This window comes from Chelonoidis abingdonii, chromosome 23 (genome assembly GCF_003597395.2).
Source record: "Chelonoidis abingdonii isolate Lonesome George chromosome 23, CheloAbing_2.0, whole genome shotgun sequence".
Taxonomy (NCBI): domain Eukaryota; kingdom Metazoa; phylum Chordata; order Testudines; family Testudinidae; genus Chelonoidis; species Chelonoidis abingdonii.
In genome coordinates this window covers 7,318,171-7,331,339 of record NC_133791.1, presented here as the reverse complement: position 1 = coordinate 7,331,339, position 13,169 = coordinate 7,318,171, and the positions used below count along the sequence as shown (strand labels likewise).

General features: G+C 46.6%; 1 protein-coding gene across 1 annotated transcript; it reads right to left on the bottom strand.

The window, feature by feature from the left end:
- Positions 1-4,812: 4,812 nt before the first annotated feature.
- On the bottom strand, positions 4,813-8,419 carry ANKRD65 (ankyrin repeat domain 65). Its single transcript, XM_032779936.2, has 3 exons — positions 8,094-8,419; positions 7,427-7,976; positions 4,813-5,962 (listed from the first exon to the last, which is right to left on the bottom strand). Exons 1-3 carry the CDS (start codon positions 8,321-8,323, stop codon positions 5,510-5,512), a joined length of 1,233 nt encoding a protein of 410 aa, XP_032635827.2. The 5' UTR covers positions 8,324-8,419; the 3' UTR covers positions 4,813-5,509.
- Between the last annotated feature and the right edge of the window lie 4,750 nt (positions 8,420-13,169).

Below are 13,169 nucleotides of genomic sequence, written 5' to 3'. Positions count from 1 at the left end.
AGAAGGGGGCGGGCCGGGAGCGCGCGCGGAGCGCCAGGGGCGGGGCCAGCAGCAAGCGGACGGGGGCTCGGAGAGCAGGGGGCGGGGCCGGACTTGGGGGCGTTAGTTGAGACGCGCGCGGCGTGGCGCGTTGCGTTGTGACGCTGCCGGGCGAGGGCGCGGAGGCCTAGTCCGCCCCGAGCCATGTTGTGGGGGGGAGTCTGTTTGCAGGGGTCTCAGCTGCTCATGGCAGGGGCTGGGCAGGGAGTCTGGGGGCAGGACTGGGCTGCTGGGCATGAAGTGGTTTCCATCCTCCGCAGGGTTTACAGTCTGGGTCGGTGGCTCGCAGCGCCCCTGGGCAGGAGGTCACAGCTGCCCGGATATTTCGTGGGGAAGAGCAATAGTTGACAAGATGGGGGAGGAAGGTCTATCTGGGCAGGCGAGCCCGGCCCCGGCCCCGGCCCCCCCAGCCAGTTGTCTGTGCTGTCTGACACGTGTGCACATGGCCTGCAAGGCAGATACAACAAGCAACAGGGGGGGCTGGAAGTGCTGCCTGTTATTGGTACCCAACCCCTCTCATCATGAGAGTTTCAGTGTTTATCACTTTGCCAAACTTTAGCTGGTGGAACTGAAGCTTTCCCTGCCAGGTGTCTCCTCAAGATGAATTTAAAAAAAAAAAAATAGCCGGAAGAGTTTAGCTGTTTGTGAGCAGGAGGAAAAAACTTTCCCACAATCATTTCTTTAGGAAGCTTTAGTGTCCTGGTGCTTTGGAGCAGGGACTTGAAATAAGGCCTTTGAGCCAAAAATGAGCCATTTGCTGTTCCCTGAAAATCCACTCTCACAGCTGCAGCTGAAATCAATGGGAGCTGTGCTTTGCACATGTAAAGTGCTGCATAATACTAAGTATTCTGGAATATCAGGTCCCAGGTGTCTCAGATAGCTGGGCACCCAAAATTAGTAGATACTTTTGACCTTAATCTCTTTGTGCCTTAGTTCCTCATTGGTAAAATGAAGATGATAACGTGCCCTCATCTCCCAGGGGTATTGTGGAAATTCATGCATGTAAAGCACTCAGATACTATAATGATGCTATTGTATTAATTTAGAGGGAATAAATGGACCCAAAGAGTTAAAGGTGTTCACATGACCCAATCGCTGTCTGACATTAAACAGTCTTGAAGATTCAGGGTCGCTGGTACACAGATATCTTTTGCACCTTTTCCCATCAACATTTGTTTTTATAGGTTATTGTGACACTTTCTGAACTTTTATTCACTTTTCACAGTTGAGCCCACAATTTCATAGGTAGTCGTACCCTGAAGGGCTCTTTTACACCAACTGGCAAAGGGCGCACTGTTATGTAACCATAAATCCCAGCAGATCTGGCAAATTCTCTACATCAGACACGCTCTTATCAGAATATTTAGCCAAACAGTTCTTGTGAGGTATCGTGAAAAATGGTTACATGCTGGTCATGAATATCATTGTGTGATGTAGGTATGAGTTGCGTATAAACAGTTATGTACGTGTGCTGGAAATGTGTTGTTAAAAGATGGTTGTCTTTTAAGCTACCTTGTCGCATCCCAGAGTCACTTACAGTGCTGAATGTAGTCGCCCAGAGTGGGGGACATGCCTCTGTTTGATTTCTGGCAATGTAAGACCAAGCTCACTTTGCTGAGATCATTACACTAGAAGAGCCTGTAGGAAGGACACAGGTGACCCAACAGAATTTTGTTGTGATTGCTGCACACTGCTAGTTTACACCTTCTACAGGTGTCCACATTGCCCTCAATCTCTCCTCATCTGAACTGTTGGCCCAAGCTTTGTCATGTCTATTCTAGGCCCTACAAACTGCTTTGTGCATGGGACCCTGCACCTCTTCAACCCCAACGCCAGAAGGGACCAACGAGCCTGAACTGGCAGAAGCAACAAACAACCATACCAAAGAGGCTCAGGCAGAGCCTGAAATACCACCAGGTGCACCAGCGGACAGCGGTACACCAGCTACAGAAACAACCCCATCATCTACATCCCTTCCAAAGGGACCAAGCCCAAGTCCCCAGTCTGAGGAAAAACTGATGGCCCCAGCTTCAAGGGAACAGTTCCAGACTGAGCAGGAAGCAGATGACAGCCTTCAGAAAGCTTGGGCGGAAGCACGGAGCGACCCACCGCCTCTCAGCTCTTCTGACCGATCCCGGTTTGGTATACACCAAGGACTTTTATACCAGGAAATTCTTTCTGGTGGACGCCAGGAAGAATGGCAGCCGCACAAACGGTTGGTGGTTCCAACTAAGTACAGGGGGAAGCTCTTAAGCTTAGCCCATGATCATCCCAGTGGTCATGCTGGGGTTAACACAACCAAAAACAGGTTGGAGAAATCCTTCTACTGGGAGGGGATGGGCAAGGAAGTTCCACAGTATGTCCAGGTCTTGTGTGTGCCAACCAGTGGCAAAGCCTCAGATCTGTCCCGGCCCCCCTCAGCCACTCCCTCATAATTGGGGCGTCCATTCAGCATACTGTGGATTTCTGTCTTTTCCGAAAGACTTCCCAGGGCAGAGCATACGACTGATTCGTGACTCTGCTACCGATGGCCAGAAGCCATGCTCTAGTAACACCTAACAACTAAGCAGTTGCCAGGCTATTCAGACATTTTCGCCAGGTCGGTGTCCCTCAGAACTGTCAGCTCATTGAAAAGAACATCCGATCTATGCCATTGTGATACTCGCCCTGGACAAAGCTACGTCCATATGTTTGCAGCGGTACGACGCTTCCAGCTACAAAGGACCATGCTGCGCCTAAAGTGGCTTCGCTGAAGATGTGAAAGTCTTTGTTACTGCATCTTTCATTTCTATGTATTTGTTTGTATTCCTCTGTTAGTTTAAGGTTTCTGGTAGAAATCACCTCCATAAACTTTCTGAACGTGTTCGGTGATTTGCGCGTTGGCCTGATGTGGGCGGCGTGTTATAGGACATAGATCAGTAACCGGGTAAGGGTTAATTTGTTTTACCTAAAGGTTAACCCAGACAATCCTGACACCGGAGGACCAATCAGAGAAATGATTGTTTAAAATCAGGGCGGCTTTGGCCAATTTGAGTTAGTAGACTAATGTTCTCAGGCGGTCTTCTTTTGTGTTGTCGGGTGAGTACATAAGGTTCCTCTCTACTCTCTTCTTATTTCAAGAAGTATTATACCAAAAGTCTGTGAGTTACAAAGCACATACACCACAAAGGATTACATTCGTGCTGTGAGGATACTTTGTGGTTGTACAGAATAGATGTGGAGCTGTGTCCTTTTTGTTGTTTTCTTCGGCTGTAAGTAAACAACTTCCTCTCCTAACTGCATCTTATCTCCAGTGTTCTCCTACACATCTTAAGACAGGAACGCACAAGACATTCGGCTATGAGAACTTTGTGGGTCTATTAATGTTATGTTTCGATTTGCTTGACTGGTAATTGGGCCTATCTTTTTAAACAGCACTGTCTTCTCATATTTCCCTTATAACAAGACCCTGTATGGAGTTCTTAATGCAAGATTATTGTTATATTTCTTTCTTTTATATATAAATTTTCTTTTAAACTGTGTTGAGCTAGTTCTTCCTAGGGAGGCAAAGGCGATAGGAAAAGCATGGTGCAGGGCTATTTCCAATTGCTTTTCAGGAAAAGGCAAGCACGGGAAAGGCAAGCCAAGCTGTTAGGCATTTTGCATCTCAATTGTCCTGAGTGGCCTAGAGAACGCTATTCTTGGGCAAAGTCAAAGAGCACCGGTTTCTTGTACTAGCCGGCCTGCTAGAACCAAGAGAAGCCTGGGAAGGCAGTGGGGGGAAGGGGTTTATCTGCCCTGCTTTCAGCATCCAAAGGGATTGGAATCTGGTCACTCAAGGGAGGTTGGGACACAGAGAGAGGAAAGGGGGGATCAGACCCCATCAATTCCTGATCTGGTGGCAGCGAGAATATCCAAGCTGGTAGTGAGCTTGGGGGAGTTTCAGGTAAGCCCCAGATTTTGGACGCAAAAGTCCAGGTTTGGGACAGGACCAGATTGTGGACGCTAAAGTTCAGGTCTGGGACTGGGAGGCTAGATTACCACAGACCCCTACACCAGCACAGAACCCCACTGACTTTTGGGGGTTCTGCGTGAGTGCAGGGATCTGCCCGTGTGAATCCAGCTAAAGGGACAGAGCCTAAGACTATATACAAGCTAATGGCTAGGGAAGTCGTCTTAGTCTGTGCTTGGAAAGAGCTACATAAATGAATAATAGTAAAAAATAAAGTGCTTTGAGACCATTGGTTAGAAGGAGCCATAGACGTGCAAAATTATTATTGTAACATGAGTTAATGCCCACAGTGGGGGTTATAGACTGAAAAGAGAGCTGTTCAAATACTGGATAATATGATTTATCAAGTGAAATATTGTCTGGATCATGTATTATTCATCAAATATTGCACTCAACCAGCTGTAAAGTTGAGTAATGCAAAACATGGAATAGTGAATTGTGCTATTGCTTGACAAATATTATCCATCCAGCTTTAACCAAGACCTAGTTCTTATTTTCATTTAACTTCTGTTGATGTATTTTTATTACATGTCTTCAACACTCCTTCAAAATGTACATGTTTGATTGTGGCTGCAGGCATGGAAGTGACTCCTTAGGAGCATTGGAGCTGTTTTTCCACTTGGAAACAAATTACATCCTGCATTCATTCGGAATCCTGCCCCATATGGAGGCAGCAGGTGCAGTTATTGCCTAGATGACAGCTTTGCTGGTTCAGTGCTTCCTATACTACAAGAGCTGGTAATTTATCAGTTGATTCAGTGTTTCTTTTATGCATACAGGTTTATTACATGTCCACTGTCTGAATATAAGAAGACATCAGCATAGGATTATTGTAATGTACAAGGGTGTATTCTAGAGATAGGGCGATTGTAAATAGCACAGATCTGACCATTTTGCCCTTCTTTTGCATCCTAAGCTACATTGATGACGGTGGCGATTTTAAGTGTGGACTTGCTGCTTCTCGCTGCCTGGCCGATCTACCAATCTCCCTTATCATGTCCTCTGCTGCTTCATTACTCCAACCGCCCTTTCCAGGGCCCCATCTTCCGCCTTGGGCACTACCCACTCCACCTCCCGGAAGTTTTAGGATTCATCTTAGTATCCAATGGCTACATTATCTGGTATCCAGTGAATCCCCAAAGATGGTTTAATCACATCCCTAGTAAATACATGTTACAGCAGCACATTGGTAAAGACAGAATCTTTTAAAAATTTAGAGCCTTATTCTCATTTATACCAAGGCCCTGTGACACCACTCTAGCGGTATAAACGGGCCTTACAATGGATATACAATATATTTATACCCCCTTTAAGGTTCTGTTACACTGCAGAACAATGTAAATGAGAATCAGGCCCTTTATTGGTTAATACTGGAATGATGAGAAAGTCTGATCCTTCACAAGATGTCAGCAGAGGAAACTGAAGGACAAAGTTGTTCTCATGCCTCTCAGGTCCAGCTAACTGTACTCGAGTTGGGATCTAGTTCAGGTCCGGACTGCAGCTCGTCATCTTCTCCTGGGAAGTGGACAGAGTGCCCGCAGGAAGGACCCTGTCTGACGCTAGATCCTGTGCCGTTTCATGCCAGCGAGTTCTGAGGGACAGACTTGCCCCTTTCTCCAGCAGCAGCTCCATTAAAAGGAAGTGATTTTTTTCCACAGCCAAGTGCAGCGGGGTTTTGTTTAGCCAGCCGGCTGCATTGATCTCAGCTCCATGGTCCAGAAGGTAACTGGCTACCTCGCTGTGCCCACAGCAGGCAGCTCTGTGAAGCGGAGTCAGATTCAGACAGTCCCTAATGTTGGCAACAGCTCGTGTCTTAATCAGCAGGTGGACGAGGGCCAAGTGTCCCGCAGCTGCTGCCTTGTGGAGTGGCGTGCAGCCGTAGTGGTCCTTCAAGTTCACATCAGCTTTGCTTTTCAGCAATAGTTCTGTAATCTGGGAAAAGAAAAAGAGAGTTCAGTTGCATGGCCCCATGCAAACGAATGGGCATGCGTTCCACCTTCTTGCAATACATTGGAATATTGAGCCCAAACCTGCAAAACTGTGAGCACATCTTGCGGTCAGCTATTTTCATTTCAAAGTCAACAGGAGTTGAGGCACTCAGCACCTCTTAGGAGTGGGTCGGCATCTTGTAGGACCAGGCCCACACTGCGCAACCTACAGCAATTTCAGTGGCCATTTGCAGTCTCAGAGACCCTTGTGCCAATATAGAGTTCACTACAGGATCAGGGCCTTAAAATGAGTATTACTTTTTGCTCTTCAAGTCTTGGCATGGGACAAGAAACTGGAAACTCCTTCTGAGGGCTTCAGTAGGGCCAGGATTTCAGTTTTAGCAAATAAGTGTTTTTAGCAGTAAATGGAGCTTTCTGCTTCTTTCTGAAGTATTCTCAGCGAGGCATAGTCTAGTAGATTTATTTTTCTTGGCAAATATAAATTCCATAGATTTATAGATCCCATGGCCAGAAGGAACCATTGTGATCATCTAGTCTGACCTCCTGTATAACACAAGCCACAGAACTCCCCCAAAATAATTCCTAGAGCGTGCCTTGCCATTCTGTTTTCAGTTTACAAGTTTCATTTGCATTTTATCTCTGCATTTGCCTTTTAATTCTTCCATTTCATTCTCCTATTTTAAAGTCACTCATTGAATTCTCCCCTGTGTTCTGATAGCTGGGGGTCAGGGAGGGCAGGGAGAGTTCCCAGCTGATTTACTGTCCCGTCTTTAAAAAGTGCATTTAGTGCACCTGTACAAACTACCAATGGCACCCAAGCTATTGAATGCCATCACCAGAATTGATCTGTCTTCAGCCAAGGAGCTGTTAGAAAGTAGAGTCCTTTAAGTTTTTGTGACATATCTTTTCCCTAAACATGCATAGAGAAGCCAAGCCCATTGTGCTATTGTGTCAGAGGTCATATAGTTCAATACGAGCCATCAGTCAACGAAGCTGGCTGCATCTATTCAGGCATATCTTTCCACTCTGTGGAACTTTGGAACCCCAGAGGACAATCAAGAGAGAAAGCTGTCAGTGTTGATAACCCAGACATAACATTCACATCTCAGATTGTCCCAAGTGAGCACTGGACTGGGACTCAGGAGACTGTCTTCTATTCCCAGCTCTGCCACTGACCTGTGGGGAGACCTTGGGCAGGTCGCTTCCCCCCGCTGTGCCTCAGTTTCCACATCTGTAAAATGAGGATAATGATAGAGACCTCTTTGTAAAGGTTTTGAGATCTATGGAGGAAAAGTGCTATGTAAGAGCTAAATATTCATATTATTATTGATGGACTTCAGTGGCCATCTCTCCCACCTTGCTGACCCTAATCAACTGATAATGAACCATTGTCATGAGCACATTGCAGAATTCAGTGCCTTAAGAAGAATGGATGTCGGGGGCCTACCTCTTGATTGCCATTATTGGATGCAATGGCAAGTGCTGTTCTCCCCAGCCCATCCTGAGCATTGATGTTGGCACCCTTGGCTAGCAAGAACCTTAGAGCATCACTTCTTCCTGTCTCTGCCGCGATGTGCAATGCTGTGATGCCTACATTACTGCCCCGGTCTGGGGAGAGACCCTGGCAAATCAGCAAGTCCATAATATGCAGCTGGCTGTTCACAGTCGCCCAGTGCAGTGCCGTCCACCGGTTGTTGTCCCCGCTAGCAGGATCTGTGCCTTGTCGTAGGAGCAACTGCACGATGAGGGTGTGACCGCTGGCTGCTGCACAGTGAAGTGGGGTGAGGCCTCCTTTGGTCACGGCTGATGCTGAGGATCCCCGAGCCAGGAGAAACTCAGCCACTTGGGTATGGCCGCTCCAAGAGGCATGGTGCAGCGGGGTGTAGTGTGCCCGGTCTGTGGCATGGACCACGGCTCCGCGCTGCACTAGGAACTTCACCAGCATGATGGACCCTTTCAGCGTGGCACCGTGTAAGGGCGTCCATCCATTCTCATCCCTGTGTGGGCACAAAAATGAAACCTCAGGGTGTTTATTTCAGCGCGAGATGGCCCGAGAGCGAATGAGTGAGACAGAGCTGGGGTAGAGTGGGAGCAGCTGGCTCGAGGGGGCTCACCTGCTCTCTATTACTGCCCCCTGCCGTAGCAGCTGCTTCATCAGGTGGGTGTTGCCGTCCCAAGCTGCCAGGTGAAGCTCTCTCCAGTCCTGGTGCACAGGGGCAGATGGTGAGTTATTCTCCAGGAGCTGAATGCCAGATTCAGAGCTGTTCCCCATCGACTCTCCTTCCAGGCTCATCTCCTCACTCAGCTCCATCCATCTCCTCAGGAACTCGGCCTCTGCTCTCATGCCTCATTTTTTTTTTCAACAAGCAAAGAATCTGCTGAATATTAGTTCCATTAACTACACCCCCCCACCATCACTGCAGAGGGGACTATGGGAATTAGGGAATTAAAACAAAACTGCGAAGGCTCTGAGTCAACTTGGCGTGAGTCAAAATGAGGATGATCAAATTAATGAACCCCTTGTTCCCCTGTGGGGCTCAGCTCTCTGCTTTTGGAGGTGGGGCTCTTCCATACAGAGATTCAAAAGATGTACGGGGAGAATTTCTGGAGTTTCACAACACCCACATCCTCAAAACCACACAGACACCATTGCGATATTTTCCATCATAAAAAATAAACAAATAAAGCTCTCAGAGCCAACCCCTTTTTAGACGGAAAGGACAGTAGTTTTCCTTACCAATCATTTTCCTGCCACAGTCACGTGCATAGGGTGGCTCTGGCGGGTGCGGCTGTACACACAACTTGCTATGGCAGTGTTGTTGCTCAGTGTGAGACTTCACATCCCGGTTTGTTACTGCAGGGTTGCTTCTGGAATGGCAGCCTTTGCAAGCTTTTGTTATCGTTGGGTTGTTCCTCCGTGCCAGCCCACTGGCATTAATTCAAAAAGAAAAATTCAACCAAGTAGTGAAGCTGTTGCGGGGAAATAAAGCCCCTGCATATAAGGTATCACACAGATAGTATGAGATAAAAATCAACGCAAGTGAAACGTGTCAGTCCCTCTGACCTTCAGAGTGTCCCCTTAATGTCCAGTGAAGCATGTAGGCTCTGAAGAGCGCACTGTCCTCCTGGCTTTCTGCATCTAGTACTGTGCTCTGTGCTGTTTACTCAGTGACTAAATGGATTCGGGAGGAGGACCTGGTTGCTAATGGTTAATAGGATAATGTCTGTTTCCCAGCACACATGTAACTTCTTTCAGCACTGCTGCCAACATTCCACTAGACAATGAGCGACACCAGGTCAGCAGAGTCACACAGCACCACTCCCTCATAGTAAGACGCTCTCCAGGCAAAGACAACCACAGATCCAGTCCATCAGCTAGCTTGGGGGTCAGCTGCCCAGAGGTTTGGAAAGTGATTGTGGCTGTTGTGGCCTGAGTGACATTCACTAGAGCTTCAGGTCTGCACAGCACAGTCAAAGTAAATTCTGTGCTACTTGTAATAAACTGCAGACCTTCTGACAAGCACCAACATGTTCCCCCTCTCTGAGGCTCCTTGTGTTATATGATAACCTGCTTTTACTAGGCATTGGCAAAGCCTTTGATCTTCCAGACAGGGTCAGGTGGCGAGTGCTTAGCCCAGTGAAATGCTCTCCTGAAGCATTAACTCTTGCTTCTATGGGGCATAAGAAGAATGAAAGAATATCTTGCCTTTCAGGTGCTGTTCATGCTGAAGGATCCTGAAAAAAATATCCTACAAACTATGGGCCTGATTTTCAGGTACACCTGCATCTCCCACCTGGAATTGTGGGTATCCAGCACCTTGGAAAATCAGGCCCTGTTTTCATTCATCACTTTGCTCACCACTGAAATAAACCAGGACTGAGGTGGAACATAGCGACTGTTTAGCAGCTCATAGCAATTCTACTACAAACGTTTGCCTTGAGCACAGGAAGAAGAATCCTGTATCTGGGTAACTGCAGGGGGAGCTCAGGTTAGCAGAGCGTAAGCCAAGAGGTTCTGATGAGGATCCATTTATTTGGGGTGGTGGTAAAAACAAAGCTTTTGAGGTCCATCCCTCACTAGAAAGACCTTAGTGTAATAAATGATCACATGCTAATTCTCCCCAGATGGTAGGAGGCGCACAAAAGATGGTATTTGTCCTCTGTGTCCAGCCTTCCTTCCTATTATTTGCAGTAAGGCCCCTTCCACAGTTCCAGTTGTGTAAAGGGACCTTCCAGTGGGTGTGCATGTAGTTGACTCTGTCAGAGTTGTGTAAAGGGGCCTGTGTGCCATCCCCATGTTTTCAGTGGTTGGAGTAGTTTGGGAAGGTGGATCATATCCTCCAGAATGTCTCCTTGGCAGGGAGAGAAGTCCGTGAACAAACTAAAACCAAAGGCAGGAGCTGTAAGAACCCACAAGGTGGTGCTGTCGCTATAAAGACGTTTGAGAAACTGTTCTCCCACCAGTAGTGCTCTGGGTGGCTCCGAGGTTGGTGAGAGAAATTCATGTTTACCGCACCAACTACAGCATCTAATATCTCCTGGCAGGAGACTCTTGCACAGGCAGTACTTAGCAAAACTTCTCTCCCACTTGCTAAGAGGGTCTTACCAGGGCTGGGAAAAGCTGGAGGAATTGGAGGTGCTGTGAACCTCTCATTCTGTTTTTTGAGGTTTGTAAAGCTATTTTGATTTCTAGATGATTCATTTGAACCCATATTGTTTTCCAAACAGAATTCAATATGAAAACTACAGTCTCCTCTCAGCTCCCTATGGGCTCAATTCTGCTTTCATTTATATTGAGGGAAATCTGGAATAACTCCACTGGATGCCCTGAAGTTGCTCCGGATTTATGCCAGTGTAACTGAGATCACAGTGGGAGCCAACATGCGTTCTAGAGCCAGGGAAGGCTGTGCGATGCATTAGGAAGAGAAGAGCTCCCAGGAAAGTAGGCCAGCACATACCGGTGCCCAATATTAGAGGCGTGGCTGGTAAACAGGCTTAATTTATGGGATCCAATTTCACTGATTTGCTGGGACATACTGGATTGAGTATTACTCTCCATTCAATACTGTGATTCCTATAAATACTAATCACAGACAGGGCCGGCTTCAGGCACCAGCTCAGCAAGCAGGTGCTTGGGGCGGCCAAGGGGAAGGGGCAGCACATCAGCACATTGGTGGCAATTCGGCGGCGGGTCCCTCGGTGCCTCTCAGAGGGAAGGACCTGCCGCCGAATTAGAAAGTGTCGTGGTGGAGCTGCCGCTGATGCCAGCTTTTTTTTTTTTTTTCCTGCTTGGGGCGGCAGAAACCCTGGAGCCGGCCCTGATCATAGTTATACTGTGTTCTCATTTTGGCAACTTCTTCCTGACAGCAGAGAATCTTACCCTAACTGTCCTCTTGCATTTTTAGGAAACCAAATACAATAACCTCATTATTAATATTGTTTATCAATCATAGGGAAACAGAACCCAGGGTCCATGCAGGCTCTGGGCTCCCCTGGGCTAGGGGCCATAGAAACACAGAGAAAAACTCTGGGCCTTGCCCCAGACTGACTAGCAACAAAAGTGAAACTGACCAGTCACCTTCAAAGTCAGGTATGTCCAATGTGCACATACTTTAGTAGAGGGGTTTGTGCACCCGCAGTGGAGTTTGTGGCCTCTCAAGTTCATCATGTGCAAAATCTGACCCTAATACCCCAAGGTAAATGAGATGAAAAAAGTGAACAACCAGCATAAATGGTGAAACGTCCATGAGATTTTTAAAAATCCATTTTTATAACTGCACGTATTCTTAGTAACAGGCAAGGACTGTAATCTTAGAGCAGATGACATTTCTCTTGACAGCATCCTTCTAGTTATCTTAATAATAAAAAGAGCATTAAGAGCATAAATGTCAGCTGACTGTTGTGAAATAAACCTTCCTGTCACAATCCATCAAGCAAGCAATGTTCAGCCTCTCTGTTCTTTGCTGTTTGCAGTCACCCAGTGCAGGTGCACTGGGGCTGTTTGTTTAATTATTTCTTGATTGGTGGTGGAGTCACATTAGTATAATTGGCCAAGGTCAAAGCCGCTTATCTACATTAAAATATCCTAAGAATGCTAATAAGTTAGATGGAATCTGTCAGTCTTCAAATGTGTTTCCATTAATTTATTCTGGACTGGTTTATCTACATCAATGATTCCCTTGTCAGCTAGGAAACCTGAAACCTTTAGGAAACACAAATGCCGTTCACCAGGATTTATTTGAAATGCTAACCGATAGTTAGCTGGGAACATAGTTCAATAATGTGTCTACCTTTGAAACAAAATTAATGTTACTCAGAAGGGTTTTAAGGTGGGCTGGTTTTTAATGCTATATTTTTAATATATAAAATGTATTTGCAATGCCAGTTTCATTGGATCCCAAAGGACAGATTTTGAGCTGGTGTAAACCAGATGCCACTGAAGTCACTGGAGCTAAGCTGATTTACACCTGCTGAGGATCTGGCCCACAGTGTCCATCTGGGAGCAAAGCAGTCGCTGCAGTTGGATGAAATCTACAAGAAAAATAAACTCACTTTTTGTCCTGTTTTTCCTACTCTCGCCAGTTCACCAGGTTTAGTGGCTGCCGGGACAGATAAAATAAAAGCCACCAGAAAGGCAGAAAAGGGGAAGCCCTAAATTCTGCTGTTTTGGGACTGCAAATGTTGTAGAAGCCAAAATAAAAAGAGCCAGGTTGACTGGCATGCTCCTACAGTTTACAGGATCAGGGTCCTAGCTGGTAGTGATTTAAAGGCATTGCCGTTTGACCCAGTTGTCTGATATGAATGGTGGAAAATGGCTGAGAAATAAAATGAGAACATTGCCCAAAACTCTAGCTGAGGCATTATGTTCACCTTGTTTTCTCCCACACATTTGTACTTCCTGGTTCCATCTGGGACAAGAAGTATCACAGCACAGGCTGTCCTAGTATTTCAGTCTAGCCAGCCATTAGCATTTGAAAATCATGAGTCAGGTCCCCAATTTATCTAGTTCTTGAGCCTTAAGTTGCACTCGGGCCATGTTTTCAAGCTTTGTTCTCCATCACTAGGGCTAGAAACGTACTTTTTAAAATGAAAGCTGAGATTCTCATGAAGTCACTTGACTCCAGGAGCTGGCACTTGAAGAAGAATATCAAGTGGCATGAGATTGGCAATAAAATCATGAGAGTTGTCAA